This window comes from Leguminivora glycinivorella, chromosome 5 (assembly GCF_023078275.1).
Source record: "Leguminivora glycinivorella isolate SPB_JAAS2020 chromosome 5, LegGlyc_1.1, whole genome shotgun sequence".
Classification (NCBI taxonomy): domain Eukaryota; kingdom Metazoa; phylum Arthropoda; class Insecta; order Lepidoptera; family Tortricidae; genus Leguminivora; species Leguminivora glycinivorella.
Genome location: NC_062975.1, coordinates 1150925 through 1165303, shown reverse-complemented (window position 1 = coordinate 1165303; position 14379 = coordinate 1150925). Strand labels below are relative to the sequence as shown.

The 14379-nt window shown below is 41.6% G+C and overlaps 2 protein-coding genes across 2 annotated transcripts in view; both read right to left on the bottom strand.

Moving 5' to 3' along the window:
* The window catches only part of LOC125226729, a 24958-nt gene extending 18687 nt beyond the window's left edge, over positions 1-6271 (bottom strand). Inside the window, 7 exon segments of the mRNA XM_048130814.1 lie at positions 1-1366; positions 1788-1949; positions 2675-2840; positions 3179-3386; positions 4884-5018; positions 5450-5609; positions 6138-6271. Of these exon segments, the coding sequence (XP_047986771.1) occupies positions 1-1366; positions 1788-1949; positions 2675-2840; positions 3179-3386; positions 4884-5018; positions 5450-5513 (2101 nt within the window). The 5' untranslated portion in view covers positions 5514-5609; positions 6138-6271.
* On the bottom strand, positions 5731-14379 carry LOC125226423 (helicase ARIP4-like). The gene is made up of 10 exons (XM_048130406.1): positions 13579-14379; positions 12636-12785; positions 11730-11839; positions 10955-11108; positions 10531-10669; positions 10133-10263; positions 8551-8721; positions 7234-7377; positions 6138-6316; positions 5731-5752 (listed from the first exon to the last, which is right to left on the bottom strand). The coding sequence occupies exons 1-10, from the start codon at positions 14377-14379 to the stop codon at positions 5731-5733; spliced, it is 2001 nt and encodes a 666-aa protein (XP_047986363.1).

Below are 14379 nucleotides of genomic sequence, written 5' to 3'. Positions count from 1 at the left end.
TCGTTTCAGTTTTCTCCTCTGCTTTAAGTTTGTCGACTTCTGTTTTAATCGAGTCTAAAGGCCAAGAGGTTAGTGGACTGCCTGAGCTGTTGCTTCCAAGAGGTGGCTTCGTCTCAAGGTAAGATGGGAAGGGATAGTTCCCATTTGTACTATTATCTTGATTAGGAAACCCTGGCATGTTAGTCTGGTTGTAATTGTAGCCTGGGTTTCCATAAGGTGGTGCATTAGGTGTTTCATTCTTGACTTCAGCAGGGAATCCACGATTAGATTCGTTCTTAATCTGTTGGTTTCCTGAACCACTGTTGTAGCCCAAATAAGGTGAAGTGTTGTCGAAAGTAGTTCGTTGGAAGCCACCGTTAGGACCGGAGTTGGGCTTGACATCATTGGTTGTGAAGTTAGTAGCTTCTGTTTTGATTTGTGGTTCTTCTTTAGGTTGTACATTGTTGGGGTAGTTGGGGAAGTTGTAAGGCTGGTTGTTGTAGGGGGGTTCGTTGTTGGCGTATGGAGGAGGGTAAGGTTGGTTTGGGTAGTTCGGTTGGTTGGGAGGGTAAGAGGGTGGGGGTTGACTGTTGGGGTAAGGGCCTGGAGGTTGGTTGTTGGGAATAAGAGCTTGGTGTTTGGTTGTTCGGATAAGGTCCCGGTGGTGCTTGGTTATTAGGGTAAGGTCCAGAGGGTGTTTGATTATTCGGATAAGATCCTGGTGGAGGTTGATTATTCGGGTACTGAGATTCAGACGGCGGTTGGTTGTTGGGATACGAAGATCCGGGTGGTCCGTTAGGGTACTCAGGGAATTCTTGTGGATTCTGGTAGGAGCCTTGATAAGGTGGTCTGGGCTGGTTGGCATAACTTGTTCCCGGTTGGTCCTGGTTGTTTTGATAAGGTTGTAGGGCATTTCCAGGGTAGGGCTGCTGATCGGTCGATGTCGGGGTGTAGTTAGGGGGGTACTGTTGGTTGTTGAAGTCTGGTGGGTTGCCAGTGTAGTTCTGTGGGGGGGCGTTGTTAGGGTATTGCGGGTTGTTGTAGTAGTTGGGATTGTTGTAGTAATTGCCGTTGTTCCAGTAGTTCTGGTTGTAGCCTGGGGTGTTGTCAGGGTTGTTCGGGGGGTACTGGTTGGGGTAGTTGGGATCGTAGGGTTGTTGAGGGTAGTAGTTGCTGGGGTAGTTTTGGTTGTAGGGTTGTTGGTTGGGGGGGTAGTAGCCGGGAGGTTGGTTCTGGTAGTTGTAGGGGTAGGGGCCGGCAGCGGTTGATCTGGTCGGTAGGGTTGTGGGGGGTAGGGCGGGTTGCCATAGGGCGCGTCGGGGCGAGGTGGCACAGGGGCAGTAGTTGTATTGGGTGGTATCGTTGCAGCCGGTTTCTTCGGGGCACCCTGTCAAAAAATATCTTATGTAAATTAAAGAGCATTCTGCAGACTAACTTCCAAGTAAGAGGTTGATCGGTTTCTTTATCTTTACTTTAAAGCGATTAACCATAGAAACGACATAAAAAAAGGCCTGTCCTGTCACTTGGAACTATTCTACCACGAAGTTACATAATTAGAATCTAATAATAAAACTACCGTGAGACACTGACGTATTAAACATGTAAAATCGGGTAACTCACGAAAAATTGTCGAAGGTCGCTCGAGATGTTTTGCTCCGTAGTCTGCGTCGGGTCACCATCGGCATCGCGCGTGCTCAATGAAAATGCTGCTCGTTACGGAGCGAACCATGTCGAGCGACCTTCGACAATTTTACGTGAGTTGTAATAATTCAAATCTAGTTTTGTCTCATGGTGAACTTTTTATTTACCTTCGGTCTGCCGGGTCTCCTCGGTGGATTCTTACTGTTCTTCGCCCGTCCCGCTTTTGTGACACCCCCGAGCTCTTCCAAATCTAAATCTTCTTCAATAGCCGCGTTGGCTTCGCTTCTCTTCTTCAGGAAGTTGTACAAGACGTCAGGATGGTTCCAGATCTAGAAGAAATGTTATAAATTCATCAAAATAGTCACTAGAGTCTGTAGTCTGTCAAACGATATTACATTACTACAGAAATAGTTCAAGTAGTACATTACTGCCAAACAAAAGGGATTGCCCTTATTCATAAATGTATATTAAAGTTATCAAGCCGATAAAGTACGTTTGTTTGTCTCTTTACGATGTATTGCTGTTTGGTGAGATAGAAAGGGACAAACGAACTTTATCAGCTTGATAAATTTAGTGAACGTTTATGAATAAGGGGGATAGACTTTATGTCTTAGTCTCATTAAAGATCCCTTTGTAGCCTACAAAATACACGAGATTTGTTTGCATCTTTAAACGATACCAAAGACACATGTAGACAGACTCCGTATAGATAAAGTCTAAGAAAAAAGTGTACCTCGGAACCATAGATTAAAAAGGTACGGTGGGCTAGATGGCGATACACTTTTGGGGACTATCGGCTAGATAGCGCTAATAATGATATTTCACATTTTAACACACATCAAGCTAAGAATATGGGCCAAATTGTCAAAACTGAGGTTCAACAATTGCACTGTGACTACACATTTTTCTTTAGCAGTAACTCTCTAGAAACTCGATCCTCTTTGACTATACGAATAACTTGGCAATGCGTTTTTGTGGCAAGAAACAAAGGTTGTCTATTTGAAAACGACACATATCAACATCAAAAGTATACCTAATCTATAGGGTTACGTACCTTGCAACAAATAGCGAACGCCTTCAAAGGATTTGGCACCGACGTGGAACGGACAACCTCGTTCATGAAACGGTCGTACAATTTCCTTTGCAATGGAGTCATGCGTACTAACAGTACGTATTCTTCCTTCTGCGGTAATGTAGATTGGAGCACTGCGTGCGATCGCCTGCGGGAAAATAGTACAATGAGTACATTAGTAGTATTAGAACCAGATGCAAGATTTCAGCTTGTTAATTTTGGCATAAAAGTGCGGAAAGCGTTTACAGTTCTGGATGATGCTATTTATTTTTGTAAACGAATAATCATCAGTTTCTAAACGAATCGTTGCTATCAAACTTTCTTTTTCTACCTCCAACAGGTGTGCGTCAGTATCTTTATATCGACCGTGTGTGTGTGCGCGCGCGCGGTGTGAGTGCGTGCGGGCGTGCGTGTTTGCGTGCGTGTGTGCGTGCGTGCGTGCGTGCGTGCGTGCGTGCGTGCGTGTGTGTGTGTGTGTGTGTGTACCTCTGCACGAAGCCGACGAGCAGCGAGTGTAGGACATGAGCCCGGTAGCGCATGAGGCGGATGTCCTGCGGCGTGGAGTCGATGCACTGCCCGTTCTGTATGGGCCGCTCGAACATGTTGCAGAACTCGGTCTTGCTGCCGAGGTAGTTGGGACGCACGAAATCCACCATGCACCAGTATTCTAGGAGGTTGTTTTGGAGCGGGTAACCTGTAGAAAGTACAAAATTTTTAACCTTCTGTACAGTAGAAAAGTTACTCTTTAATGGCAACGCCGCTCCACATGATTGCTATTTAATTATGCGATGACGTAACTGTTAAACAAGTCTGTCATTTAAGCAAATTCGAATTAAAAAATAAAATATCGCTAAATCGTCAGTGGCCCCTTTGAATCATCATCCTCATTGCGTCCCGGCATTTGCCACGACTTATAAGGGTCCGCTTTGACAACTAATGTGAAGTATATCTTTTTTTAAATAATATCATTGTGGGACATTCTTACACAGATTGACTGAGTCCCACGGTAAGCTCAAGAAGGCTTGTGTTGCAGGTACTAGACAACTATATATATAATACTAGCTTTTGCCCGCGGCTTCGCACGCGTTAGAAAGAGACAAAAAGTAGTCTATGTCACTCTCCATCCCTTCAACTATCTCCAGTTAAAAAATCATGACAATTCGTTGCTCCGTTTTGCCGTGAAGGACGGATAAACAAACAGACACACACACTTTCCCATTTGTAATATTAGTATAGATACAAGTACTTATATACATAGAAAACATCCATGACTCAGGAACAAATTTAATATCTGTGCTCATCACACAAATAAATGCCCTTACGGCCCAGCCACGACATTGGTCTAAGCGCGGCAGCGGCGAGCGGCAGGCATACGTGCGAATGAAAAGTCCCATCGCTGTGTCTCGCTTCAATGTATGGCCGCCGCTCGCCGCTGTCGCGCTTAGACCAATGTCGTCGCTGAGCCGTTAGCGGGATTCGAACCCGAGACCGCGGCATAACCGGCAGGGTCACTACGCACTAGGCCAGACCGGTCGTCTATACGTGTCTACACCACCTAAAGTTTAATTAGCAAACTCAATAGTGTATTAGTGAATTATAGATTTTGGGCCGTATTTTTTATACCGAAACCTGCATACTAACCCCCTTATTCATAAACGTTCACTAAAGTTATCAAGCCGATAAAGTTCGTTTGTCCTTTTCCGACGTATTAGTGTGATAGAAAGGCACAAACGAACTTTATCGGTTTGATAACTTTAGTGAACGTTTATGAATAAGGGGGTAAAACTTAGTTTTGTTGTGCATTTTCCGCAAGTCGACAACTATTGTGCCTATTTTGCGTGAATTTGACGAGGTAGCACTACTCTAGCCACCCCAGCTCCTCTACAAATCCTAGCAGTGTTTTCAGGTTGCTAAATACCTCTTTTAGTGTGTTCGGCGTACCTAGGTACTTGTTCCTATATACTTCTACCTGTTTACACTCTAGAAGAAAGTGTTTGGTGGTTTCCATGCACGCTCTGCACATGGGGCTATTGGTTATACCTATGTTATTGAGGTGTTGTGTTGTGTCCTGTAATTAATCCTCCTATTTTGCGCAGTTGCTGTCTGGGTGTTCTGAGTAGGATTTTTGTGAGCTTCGTATGGGGGGGTAAAACTTTGTTCGGACTAAAAATCAATAATAATTGTTTCTTACCAGTAAGAACGACTCTGCGTTTGGTCCTCATCTGCTTCAAGGCGTATGATATGTTTGAGTGAGAGTTCTTGATCCGGTGTCCCTCGTCGCAAATTACCAAGTCTGGCCCGGGTTTCACTAGCGCTTCATACATTTCTGAAACAAACAATAATGGTTGGAATTTTTTGTAAAGTATGCAAAACAAAGTGTTATTTTATTGCTTTTCCTAAACAAAACCATCTCATTGGCAGGTTTCCTTTTTAATTTTTTGTCTATACACCTGGCGGACAAGCACGGTCGCATGATGAAGCTTATGACGTATGGCGTCCTTTTCGCACTATTTGTAAGTGCGAAAGAGACGCACCGACGCGATAAGGTTTATCACTCTAGTGTGGTATGCCGCTGGCTAGGATAGATTATATATTTCCCAAGTTTAGGTACTGACGATCTGGACATACCGCACCTTATAATGGATTCTTCTTGCTATGACTACCTACATTACATTACATTACGACTATCGACGTCAGCTCTCTACCTTGGCAGATTAAAACTAATGCAATGATGACTCCCTAAAAGTAAATACTAACCGTCCAACAGTTTTTTATCTCCGTCATTAGGAGCGTCTTCGTTCTTCTTTTCATCTCTCTTCATCTCTTCCCGTATTTCGGCCTCGAGCTTGCAGGCCGGCTCGCCGTCTTCTAATTTTGAATCGTCGGATATTTTTGATTGGAAGGTAGCGTCGGAGCCCTAGGAAAAATAAAGATTTTAAGTTAATTAAAATTCAAAGGCAATTCAATAGGTAGAGTATTTTCTATAGATGGGCCGTACGTGTGCTTCTGTGGGAGACAAAACAAACAATGCAACGAAATTAAAAACATCTTTTAACATACCTGACATAGAACATAACTATTTGATTGGATTTATTGATACCCACCGCTGGGCAACAATAGTACTCATAGATAGATACGTCACTTTGGGACTTTGAGTAGGCAGAACGGAAAAGTAGCGTCAAAAGGACAAGCCCTACTCTGTGTGGCAACGGGTTAAGAATTTCACCACTCCCTTTTCTCCCGTGGGTGTCGTAGAAGTCGACTGTGGAGTTTTACCCCCTTATTCATAAACGTACACTAAAGTTATCAAACCGATAAAGTTGTTTTCTCCCTTTCCGACGTATTGGTGTGATAGAAAGGGAAAAACGAACTTTATCGGCTTGATAACTTTAGTGTAGGTTTATGAATAAGGGGGTAAGTATGTATATGCTTACAAAAACCATACCTGAGTGTCCTCATTAAGAGTGTCCACTTTATCTTTGTTCTTCTCTCGTTCTTCCCTCTCTTTCTCTTCGGCCTTGAGCTCGGCTTCTTCTTCTTACGAGGCTTCTTGTCCTTCTTCATGCTGAGCAGACGGTATAACTCGTAGCCTATCATGAGGACGCCGCCGGTCGTTGTCCAATCCTGCCAACAAAATAAATGTTAACTGCTTTTCCTCAAACATGACAAAGAGAAATACACAAAGCACAATAAAATTAACAAATGAAATAAAATCAGAAATGAAATACACAAAGCACAATAAAATTAACAAGTGAAATAAAATCCGAAGTCAGTGTAATCAAATGCATGCTATCACAAATTCAATTCCATGTACTCATTTACAGAGCAATGAAATATTGTCTTTACGTTCCTTAAAATGGGCTGGGAAGTATCGCTTTTTGGGCGCAACAACTCGAGAGGACTGTAAAGGGATTTCATATTATTTTTCAGGCCTAGGCCTGCAAAGTAACTTTTTTTTATAAAATATTGTCCTTTAGAGCATTTTTTTTTATTTCATTGTATGTTTGAGAAAAGCACTATACATGCCTCGGCGTGAAAACGGATTCCCGGCCTCGTATCCCTATCCGTACGCTCGCTCGGCCGTATATACCCACTTGGCCGGAAATCCTCATTTTCCCGGCCTCTGATGTAATGTACTATTCTTTCGCTTCCGGAATCGATTTATATTTATATTTTTTAAGTATTTCAATTCAAGCAAAAGAATGGATCTTCAGGCTTAACAATATGCCTTAACTAACATCTCTCCACACAGGAATAACTTTTAGCACCACAGTTTTGACAATTTAATCTATACCCTCAGAGTCGCCGTCTTGACGACTAATATACATTTTTCTTGATAAAGTCCAAGAAAAATCGTACCTTGGAAAACGTTAACTGAACTCTCTGGGGGCAGAACACTGCCGTGAACTTCCTGTTTAATCGTGTAATAACGTCGGACTCTTGACACTAACGTAGGCATATAGCCAGTGCCGCATTGTTTTTATTTGTTGATGTGTGCATTGCAACATCAAGGAAAATAACTGAATTGTATAATAACTGACCTTGACGACTTTAGCGCGCATCTGCAACGTCTTATGGCTGTCATTGAGCACGTAGATGGGAAAGTTGCGAGGGCGCACTTCGCCGTGCGCCGCCAGCGGGCTGGTAGCCGCGTCTGTGGGCAGCCACATGTTGAACTCTGCCACCTGCAAGGAAAATACATCATGCTTTAATCTGGCGATGTCTGAATCTGGTACGTGCCCCATATTATAGTCCCATATTTGGACAACCTCCTCCAACTGAGAAGGTAGGTTATCGTGCAATAGTGTACGGTTAGACTACCTACAGACCTAACATTTCGCTAACGCTTAAAGACAGCTAAAGTGTGCGAAAGAGAAGCTATCACATTTTTTTCATCGTCAGCAAAATAAAAGCAGGCTCCTAGCTGCTTTTATTTTAATAATCGGAATTTTTAATATAAAAAGTTGTATTTAGTTATAGTGGGTCATATCCATGTCGATTAAAGTATTACAACAGAAAATAATTCACGTAATCATGTACATTTGTACAATCTCCCCATTTTAGTACTAAATATCTGGGCGACCGAGCTTCGCTCGGTTCTATTTTAATATATCACGTCTTTAGATAAAAAAAAAACTCTTATAAATACAAAAACAAAAAAAAGACAAAAAACAAAAACTTTATTTCTGACCGGGATTCGAAACCCTGACACCTACGATCTATCTGCGTACATTAGACCGACCTCGTGCGACTGAGCTAAGCGGAATCGATGCGCGCGCGGCGAAATTAAGGACCATATTTTACGTTTACAAATGCGAAAGAAAAACTCATGAAAACTCGAAAATTCGCGTTTTCCGGGATCTAAGGCTACGCTAGATCGATTTTTCACCCCCGAAAACCCCCACAAAACAAATTTCAGCGAAATCGTTAGAGCGGTTTCCGAGATCGTCGGTATATATAAATAAATATATAAATAAATAAATAAATAAATAAATAAATATACAAGAATTGCTCGTTTAATAGTATAAGATATATTTCAAAATTTTCAAAATGGTTCAATTTTGGTCCCAATTTTCATATTTGACATTTATTCTTTGACATCCCATTTGTATGGGTTAGACCCTGCGTCGGTTACCCAGTTTTGGTAAGTATTAATAAGCTTGATAAACAACACATAATGTACCACAACATAGTTTTCGTTCGAGCTAGTATGCCTCAGGAATGTATCGCAGAAGCACGCGATTTAGTCTTCCCGAGGCCCATAGAGGATGCCAAGATACACCCAAACAAGTATCAGTTTTATTCTAATTTTGTTGAACCACTTACCCAATTTTGCAGAGTATTGATAGGCATAATACATAGCACAGTTTTCGAGCTAGTATGCCGTAGAAATATGTCGCAGAAGCACACGATTTGCAGGGTTTTCCGAGGCCCATGGAATGAGCCAGGATGCAGCCGAAACCGGTAGACGTTGAGAATCTTTCCGTGGATTCTATTATGTTGTCGAATAGGAATCTGACGCCGCCGATCTGGAAGTAACAAGTTCAGTTATACTTTGGTCTGGCATAGAGTCTGTTCAGAAAGAGAAGTCATGGATTGTATTGGACCGCATGCAATTCACGACTCTCTCTTTCAGAGTCTTCCTTTTCTTGACAGTAAAAACGGCGGCAGATATCAAAAAAGTTGGCGCGCCAGATGAGAGAATTTGAATTTTGCTGCTTTTTTACAGACAAATTGGGCGTTTTGATGAAAATGTAGGTAGATGATGACATGATTCGGAATGAAACCTTATTTTAATATACCTCAAGGAGTTCAAGGTATCTACGTTTTTACTCAAATGATCGCCAATGTGTCATTTACTAGAAATCTCACTAAAATTGAGTTCATTCTAACGCCCATACTTGAAATTCTACTTTAGGCACAGAATATATAAAAGTACAAGTACAGAAGGCTCACTCTCAACAACCTGTCAACGGACTGCATGCGACATTGAGTTCTATTGCGCAGCGTGAAGGTTAACAAACTTTATGGGCCGCGAACTCGCGGCCGTCGAAATGTACGGAAGAAACGCGGAGTGAGCCGCCCCTGCTTTAGGACTAAAATTATCTATCAACAGGCATTGGAGACATAGTTTTTCAGCAATGGGCATTGGAAACATAGTTTTTCAGCAATATAAACGGCCATAAAGAATGCACATCGGTCTTTGGAAAGAGACAATTAACGTCACATAAGCAAGAAAGAGACAACGCTCTACCACAGTATAATAAAGAGTACTATAGTACAGCATGGCCATTCCCGCTGCCCGCAGAAAGCGCCGCCCACCCGCTCTCGGTTACCTCACAGTTACCGCCTGTCATATTTCACTCATACAAGCATAGTACGCGTTCACCTACACGAGCTTAGACTGTGTGCTAGGAACGCGCTTCTTTCATGTATTTGATCGCCAGTGCCCGAGGTGTGGATCAACGAAGACGAAAAACCGATATGCAATGTGCATTCTTTATGGCCGTTTAGTGTATATAATTTGCCTTTGGAGACACTCAAAAAGATTCATAGCGCCATTTTTTTCAAAGTTGTCCACCCCACTTTTTTTGTAACATGGGTATTTTTTACGCGATTCATACTCAGCATCGAGAGCTCTTTCGATGCCCTTAGGAGAAAAAAAAATGTCCCAAGATTTCCAAACATTTTTTTGAACCTTCCATTCCGTTACCGCCATACAAAATGTATGAAAAAATGGTAACGGAATAGAAAAAAAACCTTGGGACACTTTTTTTCTCCTATTAAGGATTGAAAGAGCTCTCGATTCTGAGTGGAAAACACATAAAAAATTCCAAATGCAAAAAAAAAGAAGGGTGGACAACTTTGAAAAAAAATGGCCCAGCTATAGCTTAGCCAGTCGCATCGTCTTTAGATTTTTCAGTGTAGAAAAAGATGTACCTGATGTGGTTTTATGACCCTTGCAATCTGAGGAGCTAAAAAGATGTCTTCTTCGTTTTCGGGATGTCCGAGGTTAATGAGTACTCGGCCCTGTTCGTCCGGCGTGTTGTAAGCATCTTTTACGTGGAGACCTGAAAAATAACGAATATTTTTTTTTGTCCATTGCTGTTTTCTCCATAATTCCCGATTCTCCGTTACTTCCGGCCAGTTGTTTAGGAAGTCCAAGGTATGGAGTGTCCAGGCACTGTCCGGATGAACAAAGGCCTCAAATATTTACCAGCGTGGTGTTACGAATTATGAGACTTAAATAGACAAAAATGCATCCTCTTCAACCTGTACGGGGATTCGAACCCAGGGCCGCGACTTAGCAGGCAGAGTCACTATCAACTGAGCCAGACCAGTCGTCTCTTGAGTTTTGTGCATGCAAACAGTGGACTCTATAGAGTCGCCTGACAGCATGATGATGCAATCATCGGAATCAGACGCTGATGATGATGAGTCTTCACCGCTGCTGCTGTCCACTATTTCCACTACCTGCTGTCAAGTTAACAACCTATTTCGCACTACCTGCAATTAAACAATAGGTAAATTTTTGAAAAAATGTAGCGCTTTTTTAGTTTATTCTCTAGCTAAGACGAAAGACGCTTCTTTAAGTATAGCCCATAAAAATGGGACTGTATTTAAAATTATATCTAACCTCTTTATGTCGTTTACGCCTTTCTATCTTGAGCCACTCAGCTCAGTCTTCCGCATTCTATCCCAGCGTATGAGGCCGCCAGCAAATATTAGTTAGAAATATGAAAAAAAGAAATATAACCATACCTCTTTCTTATCAGTCTTTTGATCAGGTTTCATGGACTTGGCAGCACCAGAGGTGGTCGGCTTCGGGAGCTTGGTCACCTCCACCTGCCCCGATCGCATTGTGGTTTTCTTCATCTCGCCAGACGGCAGCTTTACTAGCACTGTGTTGGGTAAGCTGGAAATGTATTATACATTTTAGAGATACAACAAAAAAATCAAAAAAATGAAAAAAGAAAAACCGTTTTTCATCCTCCCAACTAATTCAATTTTCAAAACAAAGAAAAACGAAATCGGTTCATCCGTTCGAAAGCTACGATGTCACAGACAGACACACCCACTGACAGACACGTTAAACTTATAACACCGCGTCGTTTTTGCGTCAGGGGTTAAAAATGACACATCATAATCAAATTTTTGGACATTTCTACACGTAGATTGAAGCAAGACACAGCGATCGGACCTATCGCCCCCGCTTACGGCTGCCGTCTATACTTAGTATTAGTATGAAACTCCACATTTATTGTAACACAAGATTTTATTATGCTTCAGATTTACGCTGCATTTGCTTCAAAGCTGAGCATTACGAGGCAACAGCATGATGTTGGCAAGAACGTTTTTTATTTAGCATTGTATCAATATCATCATGGTTTGTATGTAGTAAAATCTTGCCCCACTGATTGGTTTCAAAATCCCATCCTTCCATGCGCCTCTGTGCACAGCTTTGTGAATCCGCAGCCTTGCCTAATATAATGCATAATTATCTAAGTACAAATATAATATGTTTCGAAATACATACTTGAGTTTTTGTCCAGGCCCTTTCTTCAATATGGAAGAGCCTCCTTGCAATAGTGACAATGTTTTCTGGTGGATTTTGTTCTGTCGGTTTATCGCTATTTGTCTTTGTACCTGAAAAATAATGAACAAATGATTCAAGTCTGTACAGCAATTGAAAAAAAATAAGGTATAGCGTGGACAAGTATGACTGGGGGCCATTTTCAACTACTCATTTTTTTCCATGTTTTACTTTTTTTGTATTATTATATTAAAGAGTGTACATTGGTCATATATGGCACGCGTTTTCAGTGGATACACAATACATTTACATATGGAGCTCAAGTCAATAGTGTAAAGCAGAAACACAATCTGCTACTGGTTTCTTGGGACCTTCTTTGATATTATTTTCAGATAAAAGAAGACCTCTACTACACTGAACACTAATTGTAGATCTCCAAAAGCAGGCACAAGCATCAGTCATTCATCCTACAAGTAGTTTTCTATTATTTATCTATTTGCAAATTGAACTATATTTGTCACCTTTAGGCACTGGTCCCACCGCGAGCTAGTAAACTATGAGCTATCGGCTATAAAAACGAACAAAAGATAATCACTCCCGCGTAAATAAAAGAGACACGGCGATGTTTATAGTTACTCGCCCAGCGGTGAGCTATCAACTATATTGACTATATTGTAAAGTCCTATTTCGGATTGCATCATTTTTTATAGGTTTACCTATAAAAATGTTTTTCATCACACCAACTGGTGAAGGCTCTTTAGATTCTTCGAAAATAATTGAGAAAGTTGAATTTTATCCACAAGACTGTTGAAATCTTTTGCTTGCCCGTGTATCAATATTGGCATGAGCAGTTAAAGAAAAACTTTGCCCCCTTGTAAATTAAATAACTATTAAAATCGTAATATTTACCTCTCTGATGATTCTCTGTTGCTCCTGGACTCTCGCGAGACGCTCCGACTCCTGCCGCTGAGCAGCCAGGGTGGATGCATCCAGATTCTTCTCATCCATCACGTCTCGGATGTTTCGTCTCATGTTGAGCGCGTTGCTATTTTGTTTCTTCTATAAATAAGAAAACATATGGATTATGTGATGGTATAGCCCTTTTTAATGTTTCGCACAGTTGAAATGCAATGTTTACCCACTCCAGGGGCTCATTTCTCAAAACTGAAAGTTACAAGCGGTAGTCAATGTCTAATATGACAAGTTGGAAAGAGACTTCCACCTGTAACTTGTACCTTTCAGTTTTGAGAAATGGGCCCCAGGTATTAACTATTGCATTTATATCTTAATGTGTTTTTTTTCATGTAATGTTCTATTGGCTTCTAAAAGAGCCCTTGTAGCCTTTTGTAGTATACATTTTTGTATTTTGTATGTGTTAAATGCTGGTTTGGTTGGCTGTTTCATTAAGCATTGAATAAATACAAATTATAGCTAAATATATTAGGTGGATTATTTGAATGTTTCTTCTTTGTTTTTAACCCATTACAAATAATCTTTTTTACTAAATGAGGTTGAAAACTATAAACTATAAAGGAAACCTAACAAACAGTGGATATTAGAAGCCAACTTGTTTGCTAACTCAGAGACCTTATGAAATATGCAACACTCAAAATGGTGGGTCAAAAGTTGGTTATCCCTTACATTCAGCTTTACAGGATCTAAGCGGGGTGTGCGCAGGCCATGTTCCAGCAACAGGCCGCGCGCATGCCGTGCACTATTTACACGAACCGTTTCGACCCACTTTTGACCCCCCTTTATTATACATACCAAACATTATTGCATCATGTACTAAAGAAACAGCAAATATAGGTACTTTTAGGTTATGTTTGTATGAAATACAAATAATACTTACATCATCATCAGCCTCAGCGTTCTTATCTTCCTCACTAGGTGGTTTGTCTTCTTCATCATCTTTCTTTATTGGCTTAACACTAATCTCACCCATTTCCTTCAACTTCTCTGTAATATCAAAATCTTGACTATCCCCCTCATTTTTCATGTCTAATAACTCTTCTGCCTTTTCTGGACACAACTCACTCTCTTCCACTTCTGAAATCTCCACATTTTTAGTTAAATCTAAGTCACCATCACTAATAATATCACTTATAGATAATGTTTTTTTCTCCTCAGGTAACTCCGCTACGGCAGGCACGAGCTCTGGCTCTGGACTGGCAGGTTTAGGCGGCTTCTCAACACTCTTCTTACTTTGTACAAAATCACCAGTCTCTGGATCTATGTAACTCTCATCCTCCTGGTTCAGCTCCTCAACGGCAGTTGGGTTCACCACAAACTCCTCCTCTGACAAACCGTCACTGTCCGATTTACTGTCCTCACTTGAAAAATCACTTAACTCTAATATATTGTTACCAACAAGACTTCTTATAGTTACACCAGTGTCTTTTTTAAGTTTTTTCGTGAAATCGTGGAATTGTTTGACTGCTTCTAGTTTCCGTTTGTTGCTCATGGGCCGCGGGCGCGGGTTGGAGCGCCGGCGGCCGCGCATGGCCGCGGCCTGGGCGAAGTGCGCTCGCTGGATCCTGGCTATGGTGTCGTCGTCGTCATCGCTGTCCCAAGTGTCCTCGTCAGAACCCTCCTCATCGCGACTCTTTCCTTTTCTCTTGTTGCCAGAACTGCTGCCGCTTCCGTCACTCAT